The sequence below is a fragment of the Rhea americana genome, unplaced genomic scaffold (assembly GCF_003343005.1).
Source record: "Rhea americana isolate MKP2758 unplaced genomic scaffold, rheAme1 scaffold_2, whole genome shotgun sequence".
Lineage (NCBI taxonomy): Eukaryota > Metazoa > Chordata > Aves > Rheiformes > Rheidae > Rhea > Rhea americana.
In genome coordinates this window covers 10,239,081-10,258,594 of record NW_028186149.1, presented here as the reverse complement: position 1 = coordinate 10,258,594, position 19,514 = coordinate 10,239,081, and the positions used below count along the sequence as shown (strand labels likewise).

Here is a 19,514-nt window from a genome sequence, read left to right as displayed (position 1 = left end):
GAAAGCATGGCAGAGTAAACCAAATAACCCTAAGCAAGTGGTATGTGTGTCATAAAGAAAAATAATTTGTCTTAATCTGGGACCAAACTGAAAGATCCTGTTAATTGTTATTTGGTGTCATCCACTACAGGCAAGATGAAATTGTTTAACCATGAATTGTTTAAATATAAAGAAATGACAGGGAAAAAAAATGAATAAAATGTAGTAACTGACAGGACAGACCTCAGTACATATATTGCTCCATCTCCTGGGATTTGAGTAATCTAAACTACACAAAATACATTCATTAATTGGATAAGAAAAAYGGTGTTTAATTTCCTCCGAGACCAAAATGACTCCATTTAAATGTAGTCTCTATCACTGACCTTCCTGTATGCATAGTCTATAAATCATATTAATTAAATACAAGAATGTAAAATTGATTTAATTCCAAACTAATACCTTCAAACATACTTTAGGCACACAATTTCAATGAAATTTAACTAACTGAAAAGAAATTAAATTGAAAAAAAGTGTCTATTTCACCATCTGTAAATTGATGATAACACCACGCTAGGAAAAAAAAAATCTGTGTAAAGAAATTCCTGTCTCAGGTACCCAGCTAGTAAGTCAAGCTTATTAGTCAACCTTATCAACACTGACAAAACACCACAAACACAGATTTAATTCAGAATTTCATGGAAGGGCTTGAATAGTCTGTAGTTAATAAGGCAGTAACCTTACACTCAGTAACACAAGAAATGCAAAAGAAAACCAAGTAGCTACCACATTTCTTTTCAGTCTTTAGTACCAAGGAAAAAACAGCATGAGATTACACTGAGTTCACATCATATTATGCTATGCAATGATACACTAAATAATTGGGATTCATATAAATGCCAGTATTTATCATGTATAATGATAATACAAATACTATAAATACACCAAATACTAAGATAATTCATCAGTAACGTAATAATTTTAGAGCTAAAACTTGATGAAATCTGGCAGGTTTTTGTTTTAAGCAGAAGCAAGAAAGAAAGAGCAAGAGAGAGAGCAAGAGCAAGAAAAGCTCTACAAATTTCTCATGTGATTTCAGACACAAATAGTTATTTTTCTGGCTCCTCTGTCACACCACCAGTAGAGATTCTGCAAATGGTACTTATTTAGCAATTGTGCTGATGACATGAGAGTAAAATGTACTCCTTCTGCCATCGCTGCAGAATCAACACTGCTAGTAGCTTAGTAAAAGGCCCCCCCTTTTTTTTTGACAGAAAAATATGTGAACATGACTTTCAGTATGACAAAAAAACCCACAATCCTCCTCGCTGAGGGATTTGAGAGGTGAAAAGGTGACTGGCTTACACAATTGCTTTTCCCCCATCACCACATTTTAAACACACTAGCTATAATTAAAATCTCTCCTGAGTGTCAATTTTAGAAAAAGTTGCCAGTTATTCAAATATCTCTCTGTGGCCCACAAATACAGCTCTTGCTGCCTTTTCCACATTACTGATTAAAGGATTCCGATTCTGGACTTGGGAACAGCTTAAAAAAAAATTAATGTTACAGGGAGAAGTTCTATTCAAATCATTTTTCCCATACTCTCACAGCAATCTCAAGTCTGATTCCAGACTTGATTTTCCATCATAAATGAGTTGGAGATGTTCAGTTCTCTAATAGACCTTTTAAATGAAAAAAATAAAACCAAATTAAGAAGTATACTTCACCCATAATTTACCATAAGAAGTATACTTCACCCATAATTTATTACTACAAACCACTGGAAGTAGAGTCAGATAAGAATCATACAGGATAAATATTTTATTTACATATGTATATATATAAAAGCTATTCAAGCTAACTTCTTAAGTAAAACATAACTTAAACCGACTGAATACTGCAGGCTTTCAGTACTCATGAACAGGTATGTAATKTAGTTATGAAAAAAAGAAAAGACAAATTATCATCATATCTCTTCTGTCTTGCAAAATAAATTATCACATTATCAAGTTCAGAAAAATCACATAAAAAGTAGTAAGTCTAATCTCACTTGCTAACAAACAATGCTTGCCTAGAACAAGCCAGCTCACATTTKGAACTTCAGCTAGTGCGCTGAAGCAAGCAGAAATGCATGCAATGCCAGAAATCGCAGCTCAGGTTAGAAGAACTATGCATACATATCTAATTACATACAAACATTTCTCCACGTGAAATTGATAAAAGTGGCAMAGTGACCATATATGCTTAGATTTGGAAGCAGAAGGGAAGGTCATGGAGGCCATCAGTTTACGTTTCTGTTTAATATTGGAGCATAGTAGTTGCAAATCCTAAGGAAATTGGTACAGAAAAACATTTAGCTGGAATTAACGTTCTTCTGATTGATATTTCTTTAGGGCACTGAGAGCAGAGGCAGTTCAGATAAAAGACCAGTTAAGCCACAAAACCTCGCCAGCTGCACTTCAGATAAAGTATTTTTTTTCAATATTGGATGCACTTATGTAATATTGCCAATACTCTTTGGTTTAAAGTACTTGATCTGTTACTGACTTACACCTAAATCCCTAAACTCCAAAAAGTGGTTCTTGGACTTTTTTTTTTTCCCCCCACGTACACACTGCAGGTTTGGTAGGTTTTTTGTCTTTTCCATTCAATTTATATTTTTAATTTCATTTATTTTTAATTCTTTTAGTCTGACACCATTCTCCCCTTTCCTGGTTCTCTGTCAAGTCAGACTTACCAAACTTTTTACACTTTTATCGTCTCCACAATTCATTGCATGACCTGACTTCAACTATAAGTGCCATACAAGGATGAAATGAGTCATTAATATTCAGGGAGGAGGGACAAGTCCCTAGTCCATCGCACTTAGTAATGCTAGTAAAGTACCACCACAAAGGACAACAGAATGTACTTTCCTAACTGTACTATTTCAAGGATCTCCAACTCTTTTGATAGCATATAACTCAAAAGCTGTTTGCCAGAATCCTCCTCCTTTTCCATTAGCATTCCCATAAAATTCCTGAGGCAGTTACAGCAATAACTAGCAGAGAAACATTGCTGGAAAGTAGCTAACAAATATCACCTATTATTAGGGCAAACTAGCTACAGAAAATGAGGTAGAATCCACACCACATGAAAAAACAGCATACACTTCAGAGAGAAATAGTGGTAAACGGAACATAGCTGGCAAACACATAGAATACAATTAGCATGAAACATCTGTAGTTTTTTGCACTCAGGGACTTGACGTTTGAGGTCACAAAATAAATCAGAAGATGAAATGATAAGACTTTGTCATTCATTTACCAAAGTTCAAATTAATCAAATTAAGAAGAAAAAAGGTCTAAAAAAAATCTAGACTTCAAACATTCAAAAAAAAAAAGTTGAAAAGCTTATAGTCAATGACTCTTACCCTTGAATCCATTTTAAGCTCCTTTGATAGAGTCTTCTGAGGAGTCCTACAATACAGTTTTGTTTCTCTTGAACAAGGAACATTGATTTAAAGGTTTTCGTTTTCTGCCTTCAAAAACTACTATCCACATTACAGGAACCAAAGCGCAGCTCTCAGCAGATGAYGCCTCTTATCAGGTCCCCATCTGCATGTCCTTTACATCTCCACTTTCACCTCTCTTACTGCTTTAAGTGACAAAGATATCCAAAGGGAACGATTCTGAAAACACCTCCACTTACTATCACCAGATCTAGCTTAGAAAGCTAAACTCCTTTTAAATACAGATGTGTATGTTGTCTAGGAATATGCAAGTACAAAACAATATCTACCTACATGTCTGCTAATCACTGAAAGGTTAACTTCCATACATATAGAGGAAGAGATTTGTTGTTACAYTTCCTGTTAATGTTTTTGCCCCTGCCCCCCCCTTCCAACAAGTTTACCAGTAAACCTATTAAAAAAGTCATAAAAACACATTATTTTAAGAATTAATCTCATTTCTGAAACACTTACTTTATACTAGGGAAAAACAGAACAACAACAACAAAAACACATCCAAACAAAAYACAAATAATGTTTTCCTGAACTGCACATTCATAAAAGCAAATAAAAAAAAGGGGGAGGGGCAGCCTAATATAAGGATACTTTTTCCTCTTCATTTCAAAAAGGAATTATCAAATATCTTGACCAATATTTAACCTCTTCCCCTTATTATTCCAGTCTGCCACATCTACAGGAAATAGATCACCAAAACAGATGGATTGAATAGATATTTTTACCTCCCAGTGGCTGAACACCAGCTGCGGACTGGCCAGGCCGCTAGTTCTCTTCCTGATTTCATCAGCAAAACCAAAGCTTTCTGCTACTGGCAGGACTGCCTTAATAATAAACACATCCGTCCCCTCTTTCATCTCCTCTTGTAACACTCTGCCTTCTCTTTTGGACAAGACGGCATACACACGACCTGCAAAGACACAATTCTGATTAGCTTACAGAAGTATTTACATTCTGCTTCCTAAAAAGAAAGGCACAAATATTTATTTAGGAAGCTTCAGAATTAAGTTTAATTTTCTTTGGCTCAAATTCTTCCCTGAAAAAGTAGAAGTGGACTAATTAAAGTCATACAAGCAATATACAAGCCAGTAAAATGTGCAGAACCACAGCACTAACATATATAATAAGCGATTACTATGCTGTGGATTTAGATAATGCTTGCACTATGTGTATTTTACACTATCATACAGCTATTTTTAAGGCACTTTGCCTTATGTGTCTAACTTGCTTTACTTCATACAACCAAATACTTAAGACATATAGTCAGTTAAGAACATTACTGAGAAATATTACTGTGTATCAGAACTTGTATCTTAAGTATCTTTAACAGTTTATACAGATCTAAGCATCTCTATATGGTAGTTGTCCTAAGTACTGCAGTGCTGTTCTCATCACAGAAGACTTGTTTATCTGAAATACTGCACATATATTAATGTGTTTGATTAGTCTTTTAATTAATTCAGTCTCATGTTTTTAGTACATCATTTTTGTTTTCCTTTCTCAAATTAATCATAGAATCAGTAAGGTTGGAAGGGACCTCTGGAGATCACCTAGTCCAACCTCCCTGCTCAGCAGGGTCACCTACAGCATGGTAGACAGGGCTGCATCCAGGCGGGTCTTGAAGATCTCCAGAGAAGGAGACTSCACAACCTCTCTGGGCAACCTGTGCCAGGGCTCCGTCACTCTCACAGGGAAGAAATTCCCCCTCACTTTCAGGGGGAACTTCCTGTGCTTCAATTTCTGCCCATTCCCTCTTGTCCTGTCGCATGGGACAACCAAAAAGAGTTTGTCCCCCCCCCTTGACACTCTCCCTTCAGGTACTTGCACACATTGATAAGATCCCCCCCCTCAGTCTTCTTTTCCCCAGGCTGAAGAGGCCCAGCTCTCGCAGCCGTTCCTCACAGGGCAGATGCTCCAACCTTCTGATCATCCTTGTAGCCCTAYGCTGGACTCCCTCCAGCAGCTCCATGTCTCTCTTGGACTGGGGAGCCCAGAACTGGACACAGTTCTCCAGATGAGGCCTCCTCAAGGCTGAGTAGAGGGGCAGGATCACCTCCCTCGACCTGCTGGCAACAGTCTTCCTAATGCATCCAGGATACCATACCATAATATACCCATCCATTGAAGTGCACCACAGATGTCATTAGAGTAGCTGTGAAAGTACCTCACCTTCACAGTAGGCATTATGTTAAATTTGTTTTTAAAATATCTTTGCATATTTATGTTATAATGAAGTAGTCTACAGACAAAAACCAACAAATACATTTGTACTGATCGAGCTGATACAAACATAAGAAAAGTTACATGTTGAAAAAATATTTTAGAAACGTCTTCACTTTAAAAAAAAGGTGAAGAATTAATAAGATTAGATGTACAAATAAATTTTAAAGGTACCTTACAGTGAAGAACAAGTATCCAAGAGGTTCAAATATTTTAAATTATATTGGACTGAAAAAACATGGCTATATACTGGTAGCTTTTAAGCAGTTGGACAAAACTGACTTTTACTGGAAATAAATAGAGATATACCATTACTTTGTAATACTTGTCATCAATTCTGTCTTGACAGAAAAAGATATTCATTAACCACTATAGCCATACATATTGATTTGCATCTACACTGTAAACCTTTGGGGGGATAGCAGAGGAAATGTTGGAATGGGTTTATTTCAAAGACAGAATCGGGGCCTTTGGTCAGGAAAGGCAGCACGAGCACYCAGGCCGTACAGCTGCATCTCCCCGCCACAGGCTGGTAACGAAGCCCCAGTTCAGTCCTCATCTTCTCCAAGTTTATAGTTCTCTAATAAAATATGGATTGAACAGGTCTTTCCACCATCACAAATAACTTTATCTGCTCAAGTCCTTACTGGGGCCTTCTCACTGGCCCTCTGACTGAACTTTACCTTACCATGCACTTAGCAGTTATCTTACTGCTTGTAAGAAACTGGAGGAAATACTTGGAGTCTAAATTTAAAATCACACAAAGAAAAAGGTATTTTGAAGATTACTTCGCCGTGTATGCGTAAGTTTTGTTAGCATAAACAAAACAATTTCAAGTCTAAAGAGACTTCAGTGAGYCCAGGAAATTCTCAAATATAAAAGGGTCACATCTCTGTACAGCGTACAATTACTGGTTTATTTTTCATGCATTTACTGCTTTAAAATGCAAGCTTAAGCATAAACACTGCACAAGGGCATCATGTCAAGGCCACTGTACTTATTAATAGTACAATGCAATATATATTAAAGTTACTTGTTAAAGCAAGTCCAAAATCATTTCATAGGTTATTAATGTTGTAAATCAAATTATTTTCTAATTGTGTTAAGTAGRACTCATGAAACTTTGCACATGTGTGAGATACTAGCAGTAATATTAATCACAAAGCATTTGAGATGCACGTATTTTCTGGCCGTAATTCATTGAAGACAATGTTCTTCTAAACATAAACAGAAAACAATTTATTCAGCTTACTAAACAGTTTCCATTTCATCCAAGCAGTCTGGAGTACTGTCTCAGTTACTGCTATCACAAAAAGACCATACAAAGTCTTTCACCACTAAGGGCAGGCTGCAGCACACTGAAGAAATTCCCGTTCTGCCCACACACTGATGCCAGAAGGCCCTTCCTTTCAAAACAGTTAAAGTATTTTGAAACAATGATAGGATTTTGAAAACATCTCTATGGTGTTGCAGGATACAGAATAACCRTATGTATAACGGACTCATTTTAAAGACAAATATTTTAAGGAGACGAAATGAATGCAAGTCCTTTTTACCACTTTTTCCAAAATGAAAATACTAAACATTCTCTGCACGCTACAAGGATCCAGCTTCACACGGGAGAGGAATATTGCGAAAGGACAGCAGCAGCACTGTTTGCAAGAGCCTAATATTAATATAACATTACCCCAAAAATTAACAAATAGGGAAGGAGGGCTTGTTCTTCTCTTTTGGAAGTTGCATGTTTTTACTTATACAACAGAGCTACAAATAATACTATAAAGTGATGCGACTTTTACCTAAAATACTATGAGCTGAAATTCTAAAGAAATTTATATATAAAACAACACAAAAATCCAAAAACAAAAGCCATAAATTTGTCTGGTAAAATCCCTTCCCAACTAAGTTTCACTCACATCAAAGTCAAAGATAGTCTTGCTACAAGCCTCCAGAAGAGAAAAGGGAGATGGTAAGGAGAAGAGCTCAAAATGCAGAAATATCAACAAACAAAGGCTAAGTAATCATTAAACACGTGATACTGGTTCAAAGGATTTCAGGCAGTTTATACAAAGAAAGAACTTCCATTTCTGAACACTCCTGCTTTATGGAGTTTTCCAGGGGGGAAACTGCAGGAATGAGATGCTCTGCAAAGCATAACCTCCTGGAAAGTATCAGGTGTATATGGGATCCCAGTGTAATTACTCTATACCAGGGTGCACTTCACTGGACACATAGAAGCTTTAACACAATTCTACATCCTTCTCTCCTTGCCCTTCTCCTCAGCCCCAGTTCAGCTTTTTTTTTTTTTCACTGTCAGAAAAGCCTGATAGAAAAACTTCATAAACTGAGACAGCTACTATATACTAACAAGCTTTCTATAATATATTAGGAACAAGCAGATAATGTTATGATATCTGGAACTCAAGTTGGGCCTCAACATATGGAAGGCCAACTGAAACAATTCAAATTATAGAAACCAGTGGTTTATCACTTGTCAACTGATGCATCTTATCGGAGAGCATGCACGCACTTTACTTTCCCCAGTGAGGAGCCAAATTTTTAGCTTAAACTTCTATAATAAACAATAAATGAATTTGTAATAAGCTAAGCAYATGTCCATGATTATTATCACACAGCTCACATTCATTAAAATGGATTTTCTTAAATGTTTGAATCTTAACTCATACTAGTTAAAAAAACATATTTATACATATATATTAGAAAGTATTGTTAACATGCTTGCTTAAATTCTTACATAGAGATTCTGTGGTGCTGTGGTAATGTGCTGCTGGAAGACCAGCATGTAACACTATAAGGCTTTATTCTGGTGATCATTCTTAGAGATTAAACAACAAAGTTGTAAAAAAGGCAGAACTATGCCTTAGCAAGTTGTAACTTGAGGTAATATATGCTAATAAACTTACTGCAGGCCTCCTTAACAGGCCTACTAGAGAATATCTCCAGAACAGAAYAGAGTCATGCACCCGTACAAAGCAATTGCTCAATCTAAAGCATTCTTTTTTGTTCACTCTTTTAAGGCATGAATTTTGCTCTCCAAACCATTTTCCCCCTATATCAGTACACTTGTGTTCATGACAGCATATGTTTTGACAAAAATAACCAAATCTTTCATTACTGCATGTGGGATATGCTATAATTTCTGTCATAAGTAGGGYTGTCAAAGTAAATTTGGTGATGGCTTAAACACAATGGAATGTTAGTTTTAAATAAAGCCTCAGTGTATTGGACCAGATTCATGGAAAACTCCAAGAACAAATATTAGGGTGAGTTAAGTGGTGTTTTAAGTAGGTCATAAAAACAAGTTTAAGTAGGTGTAAGTGGTAAGGTAATATTAGCAACACAAATTTGGTATGTACTGGGTTTGCAATGTGCAAAAATCTTGCATACCAGGAAGATATAGAGACTAACAGAAAAACCTAACAACCGGATGGTAACAATAATTTAATGTTCTTTCTTTTCTTAATTTTATTTCTACATTGATTATATTAACTTAAAACATCTTGTAGTGGGATATATTAGCCAAGACTCTACTTAGGAGGAAAAAAAAGAAGAAGAAAATCCTCATAATTTTTTCCTGGAATTATTATTTAAATTATGAAGCATAATATTGATATATTACTGAAGTTGCTAATACATAAATCTCATTGGAAAGTAACATCTTGCATCTTGCACTTCCAAAAGGGTTTTATATTCTTACTCATACTTGTATTTCAGATGAGCAAGAAGAATGCTAAATTAGCATTCTGAATAATATGGATACTACAGCCTCAGAGTCCTGGTATACACTTGCTGGAGAACAATAAAATACTTCYGCGAAGTTTTTATCAAGTTATACTTTTTGATCCAGTCTAATTTATAAAACCTAGTATCTTAACTTGGAAAGTAAACTCTTGAMATATGCTTATTTGTCTGTCTTACCTAAAACTTCTGCAGTTGCCATAATTTCACACGTGTACATTGCTGCCATAAGCCTCTGCGGTTTTGCCTGCAAAGCATAACGACAAGCTTCTTTCATGGTGGCAATCAGTTGTCCAGAGAAGGGACCATAACAGTCTGCAAGTAAAACTTCTGCCTTGTGCTTAGTAGTTTTTTCAGGTGATCTTGGAACACTTTGATTGCCATCTTGGTGTTTATCTTCACTGCAAACTTCAGCCATAYAAGTACTTCTTAGAGAAGCAGTATCTTCACTTTGTTCTTGTTCTAGGGCATCACATTGTCCTGAATCCTGACTACTCGCTGACAGTACCTCTCCAACTTTACTCATTTCCCATTTTTCCACTGTAAAACAAACACCCATCAGAGGTTCTTCACACATCGGACCAGAAAGCGTAGCCAGCTGAAATCCACTTACTATGCTGTTGTCAAAATCTCTGTATTTACTTACTTCTTTCACAGTATTCTCAAGGCACTGCCACACAGACTTTTTATAACCTTCAAATTTGTGTAATAAAATATTAGGTCCACACTTCCGTGGTCCAAATGACCAGATCTGATCAACAGCATTTCTCCACTTTCTTCCCTGAAGACTTTGCTCTAACTTTTGTTTAAATTCTCTGATCCTATCCATAGTCTTCTGATTTATCTCATGGGTTTTTTTATCTTCATTCAGAGATGTATTGAGTTGTTCCATAGTTCGAATTAAATCACTGTTATCTTCMAGAAGTCGAGTAACCTCCTCAGGAAGTGGCATTGCTCTTATACTAAGAGTAGCATGTTTATTTGGAGTAGATATTGTAACGAGCCCATCTGAATCAACCTCAACTCCTTCAGGAATTTTATTTTGATCCTCTTTTGTTTGATGTATGACTGCAACTTTCTGTTGTTTTCCTATTTCTTCATTCACCATATCAACTTTGGGAGGTCTTGTTATTGTCTCTCGGAATGGAATAATAGGTGCTGATACACTAATCTCTATCTTTGCAAACCTACAAAATAAAGTTTTAGAATTAGTTTAAAACTGGGGGTAGTGGAGGCCTCAACATGGAACAAACATTCACGAATTAAATTTGACTGCAACGCAGACTACTAGATTATGCATTTCAAACTCACAAGTTCTTAAAAATGTAAGGTACTTCAAAAAACAGGCATGACTTCTTACATCTTCGAAAAGATTTGGAAAGAAACAGAAGGAGAAGGGAGGGAAAAAAAAAGAAATATCATTACTACTGTATAAATCACTGGTTCACCCATACCTTGAATATTATATGCTGTTCTTGTTCTCTCCTCTCAATAAGGTACAACAGAACTCAAAAGATCGAGAATAAGGATGATCAAAGATACAATACAAGTAGTCTTCAGCTGCTTCAAGGATATGACAGCAATCTATAAAATGATGAGGAGCATGGGGAAGGTTGATAGCAAATAACTGATAAGCAAACCACAACAGGCTCCAAAAATTCCCTGGACTGAAAATGATCAAGGCTTGGAAAAACAGTAGCAGAGCTTTTACCTRTGCTTACTTTGTTTTCACTCTTCCTCAGACATCTGCTTTAGGCCACACTAATGGAGACAAGACAGTGAGCAAAATCTGAACTAGCTGATCTTAACTAATACMGCTGTGCTTACAGTGAGATGCTCTGCAAAAATGAAGCACAGGGTAAACTGAAGAGGTTTCTCCAAGTATGGAGCCATGGTTTAAAAACATTTGGGGTTCAAACAGAGAAATACTCTCTCTACAGCTATTACAGAAAGCTTACACATCCCTTTCCTCCCTACTTCTGGCACATCAAATTCAAATCAGACCACTGAAGAGGTACAATCTTGTGCTGTGCATGTGCATGAAACTAGCACTGCAGCACAGAAGCAGAAGAAAGACTAATGAAGGAAAAATCCCTGGTGAATTTATTTTGTGATTAGCTAGGGAAAGCCTTAGCCACTATTTTCCTTGCAAACCTAGAGTATCAGTCACAATTGTGATCTTGTTAAAAATGTAAATATACAAAGCATTCCTCTGAAGGCAGAAGTCAATGACTGTCTACATTAAAAAAGTTGGATTGAGGAAGGGCATGACTTTTAAGCAGAATAGTTACTCCTAACAAATGCCATATAGGGACACATTCAGATTGACAGAACTAGCCACACATGCCATCACATACGAGTAGTTAAACACAAATARGTGTTTTTGACTAGTTACTTGCACAGACATGTCATTAGTAGCATGTTTTTCTCTGCTTTAAGACAAAATTCAATCCCTTTCCCTAACATATCTCAAGTGGCTTTAAGTTATACAGCAGTTTTAATGAAAATTAAGTTTTTTGTTTTTGTTTTTTTAATTTACTTTGGTAAGTACAACTTCACACAAGGCTAAAACATAAACACAAGAAATTATGAGAGAAATTAAAATAAATTGAGCACTCACTATAGGAAAAAAAATGAATCAGCAATTCTACACTAAAAAACCCTACTACCTCGAGTCATTAAGCATTTTTCAATTTGTTAGAAGAGTTTACATAACAAGATTCCAAAAGATAATAGCATTTCATAATGGAAAAAAAAACAACCAAACAAATCCTTAATTCTGAGGATGAACCTTTATTTTGGACAAAGTAAAAAAGGTAATTTCAATCTTTGTGCTCTCTGTGACACTTCAAAGGCAAAGTAAAATGGAGTGTGAGACACAGTTCAGCCTGTTAAACTATTCACGTTCTGCTTTGCCAAGAGTACTAGCACCTCTAAACTCTTGGGTCAAGAGTTTAAAGATACAATCTGAAAGGCCTTTTCTTTCCCCCTTTAAACTAAATTGATGAGAAATACTCTATACAATGAAGAAAAAATACTTTAGAAATAAAAATATATAGAACAAAGCAAGTACAGCAAGCTACAATAAGATAGAATAACAGAWTATTCAACAATATCATAGTATTCCTGTAAGATATTTGTAATAGTGGTAAARTGTGATTAAGGTAACTGGTATGTTTTTAACAGCAATGCTGTTAAGCAACATTTTTTATCAGATGGCATTTTCAGTTTGCATTTATTAATTTTCTTGATGCAAGTACTCTGCAGGAAAATGTTATACGTTCTTTACATGTTAAAGGATATGTTATAAGAAAAGGAAAACTAATTACTAGTCATTAAAATGCTGCAAGAGTAAAAGATTCTCATCTGAGTATATCAATGTGCTATTTTACTGCCCAGTTAGGAAATTCAAGACTTATGAGCTCTAGAGCTTTAAGAAACATCTCATGATTAATTCATAAAAGATCACCTGCTCTAAGTATTGTATTTTAGCTATTTGGTGTAATCACAAAAGCTGGAAATTGCCAATAGCATGAGGGCAAACCCCATTTTTTAGAATGGTGAAATGTGTGTTTATTAAGCACACACAATCACCATCGTGTTCATCTACATTCAGGACTTAACTCATCTAAAGATATGGGAATGATGAAAGCTTCCTGTCAGATCTGGAATATAGCTTGTATTTTTTACCTTATCTGAAGGGGAAAAACTAGAGACTTAGAGCAAAATCTCCTAGGGAACACCTTGGTTGGAAAGRAAATGTTCATACCACTGGTAAAAGGGTAATGCTGTGTTTTCACAGATTTGTAACAACTTTTTCTAGCTATATAATGTAGAAGTTAAAATTATATCCTACTGATCATCATCCACCTCACTGCTGCAATTATAACCCATGGTATAGCAAGCTATATGGAAAACAATTAACACCAGACCAGTAGAGAATCGTTGGTTGTATATTATTATGGTACAAAAGTATAATGTTTCACATTGCCAGCTAAGTTATGCTTAGTTTTAAAACATCTAGGCCTATTTCTAAGGTCCAGATGTTATTTACCTTTATTTATACAATATTTCTGCTCCTGAATGTTTATGTAGAACTATTTTATTATATAAATAGAAAGATAATTTTTGTAGAAGGATAAATCACAGATCCTGGCAAAGGAGGAGCAATACAAGTTTCATGTTAATAGAGTGTTTACATAGTCTATACGCAAAGCCAAAATTATTGAAAGTCATGTTAGATTGCCCATGACTTCAAGAACTACTTACATGACTTGCATGGAATTTTGTGAGGCTAATAGAAAGTGCTGAGGAACTSTTACCCTTCAGCAATATTTCCTTCCCAAACTGAAATACTTCCCTGTAATCAGTCTTAGAATAACCACCATAATAATTAGTATTATACCTACTGCTGAAAATGAGTAACTGATTATCTACCTGCACTAAAACAACCACAACTCGTGCCACCTGAAATCACAGCTATTGTCATCCAAGCAATCATAGCTCAAAGTAAACGATCAGTTTTGATCTAAATTACTTGAGCCTTGAGAAATAACCAACTGCATTGTCTTTTGCAGTGTGAACTGTGTGGACTTAGGAGCCCTAGAGCAACTTATTCAAAATATTTCACAAGTTGGAGTAGTTTATACTTAATATATTCTCTGTTACTCTGTGATCTGTAATGTTGSTATCTATAAAGCCTTTCTATTAAAGTTTGCACTAAGTCTTCACATGAGGTACAGTTTATTGCAACCAAAAATTGCTCTCAAACAGGTTATTTTAAAAGCTATTAGTCTGAACTCCAAGAAAAGTGCACTTGAAGGAAAAAACAAGACAAAACAAAAAAAACCCTAGGATTGTGTTTGTATTTGCCGTGCATCTGAAAATGAATAAAAGCTGCCAGAAGGGTTATTACACAGGAAATGCAAGTGAAGCTCTGTTTTATTCTGGTACCTAACATTAACAAAACAGATTTTAGACTTTGGTTTGAGAACCGCTGTTATAATAGCTTCATGACAGAAAGTGATGCTTTCAAGTCAATTGAAACATTGAAACAAATGTTGTGAGTGATGGTAGAAAATAAGGAATTATGTATTACATTTACCTGACAGAAGTTCAAAGGTCAGTGTTGTACATCTTTCTTAATTGCACATGAAGTCTATGCAAGCTCATTAAACAACAGCAAGACAACCAACCAAGCTCTCCTAAATTTTAATAAATTTTTGCTTGTATGAAAAACAAGTTGAAAAGGAAGCAAATATAATTGTGAACTTCATTTTCATGCAACTTAAAACCTGGAAATCTAGACTTTTGCAGTTTTCCATATGCTACTTCTATTATACTAAACAAATCATCTACATTCTCTTAAATTCCTCATTCTGAATAACAGTGCAATTTAATCCCGTCATATCTGGTATTTTAATATTTTTGGAAAGAAAGTTCTAAAGAATTCTACTGTAAGACAAGGAGAATAAAATGTTGAAAATATTTTGTCACACTGCATCTTCCCAAATGGTTGAATTTATTATTCTATTCTGAAAGAGTTAATTAAGAAGAAAAAAAAATCAAAGTCAATCATTCAGGGAAATTAAGTAGAAACAATATATTGTATATTTAAACAAACACGAATGTGTTTTCAAGATTCTGATCTTTTATTTCCATGACTTTTCTGCATCTTTGGCAGCAAGTAGCACTTTAACATAACTCTCTGAACACACACTTGGAAAGCTAAAATCAAGTATCAGCATTTGAAAAGTCTGATTAACATCATACCAAAGACTATTCTGTTTGGTCCAAACCCTTTCAATTTAGGAGAACCCACTCAGTTTCTTGAATTTCTCCAAAAAAATTTCAATTCTTAAAAACCCAGTTGATATGATTATGATAGACGTTAAGATTAGAATCTTTTCCACACACTTCTAATACAACTCACACATTTTGAGTAATCCTTCCTGGTATTTTCTGAGATAAACTTCCGGGGTCAGATTAAGGTTATTATACACTGTCTCCATTCCCAACTCAAAATTTGCTATTCCAAATTATGTGCACACGTAAGCTAAATATCTGTACTAAAGAATACAAAGAGCACTTAACTAAAGTTTCAGACCATAASTTGTCCTCTTCACGATTTCATAGTTAACTGAAATAAGTTTACTGCTGTCAGACATCACATGTAATCCATGAGGAACATGTGGCAGAGGGATTCCATACCCTGCCTCCCAAAAGTTCAGGAAAAACAGAAAGGACAATTCTTGCCTCACAAGCCGACATGCGAGGAATGTCTGCTAAGATGTGGAATGTCTTCATAGATTATTAGGAGGAGCATGAGCTAGTTACTCCCCCTTACTCCTTTTGGGTACTGATGCCCAGAGGTAAACAAAAAACCATCAATGAACCATACATCAGGTCCAAGTGCATCAGTGGTGGGAGTCCTGCTTTTCTGTGCTCTCAAGTGTTTCTTGTTTCTATTTTCTTGCTCTACTTTCTATTGCACAAACAAAAATGTCCGTGTGCTTTGCTATTTTGGAACATTACTCACATTTTCTTGAGATATACAAGYAAAAGAAACAAAATAGTGACTCTTCACAGTTTAGTTCTCAAAACAAAAGCCAAATGTGATGGAGTCTCCGAAAAACCTCAAAACTATCTTTACAAAGGAAAAGGTTATGAATATAAATACAGAGATTGCTACTAGCTGCTCAATGTAGTCCTATCTTTCCATCATACAGCAACTGTTTTCTGAAATATTTTTTCCAGCGTTTAACCAATGCCAATAATAAAGGCATACATACACCTGAAGGATATGCTATGCTAGCTGTAGCTGAAGATGGTAACAAACGGTTTTACTCTATCTGACATGTTATATGCAAGTGAGGTATATCCACAGTGTGTCTGTTTTTAAAAGTTGTACAGGTACGTTGCACTGTCCAAGTATAAAGAGAATAACTGTAAAAATATGTATATGCCATCAGATTTACAAGTAAACCCTTCTAACTCACATTAGAGAGAGACGTGTTTGATATTAACTGGAACGGATATGCGCGTAATAAGACAGGATATGGGCATAATAAGACARACCTTAAAGCATCCCTCAGCAGGTCTGGGTTTTGCTTTAGAAAGAAAGTTAGAGCAAAAGTATGCGAACMAAAGTATTGCAGAAACTTCTTAGAAAACAGAACAGCTAACAGAAAGTACAAAAAAGGACAGTTTCATATAACTATTCTTTCACTATTTGAAGAATAACTGCTTATGGCCACGTTTGGAGAAAACCTTGGTTGTAAGAAAGAACACAGATTACCATTATTTAAGAGCAAATGAACAGAAGAAAGTATGCAAATATAGTTTTGGTCTTGCTCCTTTCTAACTTCTCAAAGGTAAGTTGTCAGACCTGTTTTCCCTTACAATTTTTATTTTGTACAAATTGTACATTACATTTTTAAGTAAAATCCTGAATTTACTGCAATTCAATTTCTATAGAGATAATGTGCCCCAAAGGAGTATAAGCTGTATAGAAATTGGGGGCTAGTGGCTTCTGCCATCTGCAAGTAATTTATAACTACAAAAATATATATTTATGACCAATAACAAAAAGTGCTGGTGGATGAGTCTTATACTTTATCAGAATATAAATCAAAGATATACATTCAATTGACCACAAAATAAAACAGAAAGCTACTGAACTAAAAGTATTTCTTTCTCCTTGCCCTTCTAACCTTTCTTTCAAGTCATCCAAGCAACGCTGAAGATGAACTTCCCCTGCTGTTACTAGCACATGCTCTCCTGTCTCCTGGATTAGAACTTGGACACATGGATCAGCTTGGTTTAAAAGCTTCATTCCTCTCACCAGCTGAGGCATATCACCTAGTAAAATAAGATATTATTAACAAAGTAATATTGAAGGAGGAATATTTGAACTAAGATATAGTTATGTAAAGTGAGAAATAGTAACATTCATTTTTATGGCAGCCTAGAAACAACTATGTATTTTAGGTATATTCAAAAATTTTCAGCTAAATTCTGACTTTGTTCTCTAGGCAAATTTCCACATATGACTCAATGCAAAGTGGAATGGTTTGAGACTTAAGCTGTACCCATAATTTRTAATCAAGAATTTATACAGTGATGAAACTGACGTTATAAAAACAGGTGAATTCACTGATAGACATTTCAATGGATTGCATGTTTCTGTTTCATAYAGTTTTACAATAGGTTTAGCATACCAAGCCAGCTATTCATGTTGTTACTTTGTTTCCTTTACACAATTAACTGCAGATACAGTTCATATTTTAGCCTGAAATCTGAAGCAATCCCTAGCCAATGAAAGAACTGAATGCTGTCAATACAAAATGAACAAGAATTTCAGAATAACTCTCCTTATTTTCACTAATTGTCACAAAGATCGTTCTTAATACATACTGAGAAAATTTCAGCATTGCACTTATTTTCACTTTTTATCAAGAAGTATCATCATTCTTATTTGCTACAAATATTTAAAGTTATCTTTCAGTAATTTATTTTATTTGTACTTGTTCATAGACAAGTTTACCAACTTGTAAATTACCACTGTTTAAAATGTGTAAAGATAACAATACCAYGTTAACCTTATTAATTCAGAAGAACTATTCCATATGGACTACTTAAAAAGTGTAAGAGCAAATGAAGCACAAGGCAGACTTAAACAAACTAGCTGAAAGCCACTGAGAAGCTCTAAAGCTGTCACAACCTGAAAAGGTGAAAAATCAGAAATGCATGAACTTTTCAGTAAAACAAACACAGCTGTCTCTAAGATGAAGATGTCTAAAAAGAGCCTTAATGGAGGATGAACAACCACTCTCCARCTAAGTTAAATGTGACAAATTTACATCAAAGCCAAGTAAGTAAAGTAGCAAGTAGTAAAGCAAAAATAAACACCTCATGTCAGCAGCCTTTCATAATTAATGGAAATTTAAAAATTTAATTACGTTTCCTTCTTCTTACTTCATATATGAGGTAAAGAATACTCATGGGCTTTCTAGGAAAAGACTTTCATATTCAGAAGGATGAGCGACATTCAACTTCTCATTCACTTAGAAACTATTAAAAGAAATGATATTATATATTTTAAGCTAAACTTGTAAGGTTGTATAGAAAAATAACCTAGAATACCAGGCGTGAAAACAAACAAAAAGTGGAAACAACACAGCGTCAGTTCACGTGGTATGCCATCACAGTTTGGAACAGACACATTCAAACTTGTCTTCTACAGTTAAGTCCTCAGAGAGAGGCAAAGAGCTGGTGTTTCTTTTTTTTTTTTTTTTTTTTTAAAAAAAAAAAAAGGTTTTGACATGAAGATTTTGATACGAATTTGAAGACATGCAATTACATTGCAAAAAACAAATCATACGGAAATAATTCATATTTAGAGTCATTTTTTTCCAAATAATAAAATGCAGTTTTGAAGTAGACTTGGTGCAGAAGCCCCAGGCACCCGCACAAGTGAATGTGCTAGGGCCACCCCAGAACAATATGCAGCTAACTGGCCAACTGAYTGCTTTCAAGGTAAGCCTACAATGACAGAGTTCCAGTTGCTTTCCCCTTACTGCAAACAGGTGAWGATTTTCAGGAAACTTTTGCAGATACAACTACCTTTAAGACTTCTGTCCTTCCGTGAAATTTGGTGGAAACCACARAAATTACCAGGAACAAGAAATGAAACACTAATATAAGAATAATACTAAAAACACACCCACACCCACCATATCACTCAATAGTTCTAGAATTACATTCCTTTAACATTTTCAACAAATTACTACGTTCACCAGAACCAGACACATCCAATACTTTCAAAATTGCTTTAACAAATTCAGGATGCATAGTATATGACTATTGGGTACTCAAATGCCTAGGACAAACACAGTTACTAAGATGCCCTATCACTTTCTAAAAAACAGGTAACCTTAGTTTTACGAGTCATTTATACTTGAATAGAAAGGCAGTTATTTTGATTCCACTAACACTGCAACAACAAATGGAAACCCAACACAAATTGAAATATAGCCAGAGACATACC

At 35.1% G+C, this 19,514-nt stretch overlaps 1 protein-coding gene across 1 annotated transcript in view; it reads right to left on the bottom strand.

Annotated features, from left to right (window-relative positions):
* EFL1 (elongation factor like GTPase 1) overlaps positions 1 to 19,514 on the bottom strand; it is a 90,261-nt gene that overhangs the window by 9,326 nt on the left and 61,421 nt on the right. Inside the window, exons 17-19 of the mRNA XM_085303478.1 lie at positions 17,179 to 17,326; positions 9,647 to 10,653; positions 4,213 to 4,397 (exon numbers count right to left, since the gene is read on the bottom strand). Of these exons, the coding sequence (XP_085159604.1) occupies positions 4,213 to 4,397; positions 9,647 to 10,653; positions 17,179 to 17,326 (1,340 nt within the window). The remainder of the gene's footprint in view (positions 1 to 4,212; positions 4,398 to 9,646; positions 10,654 to 17,178; positions 17,327 to 19,514) is intronic.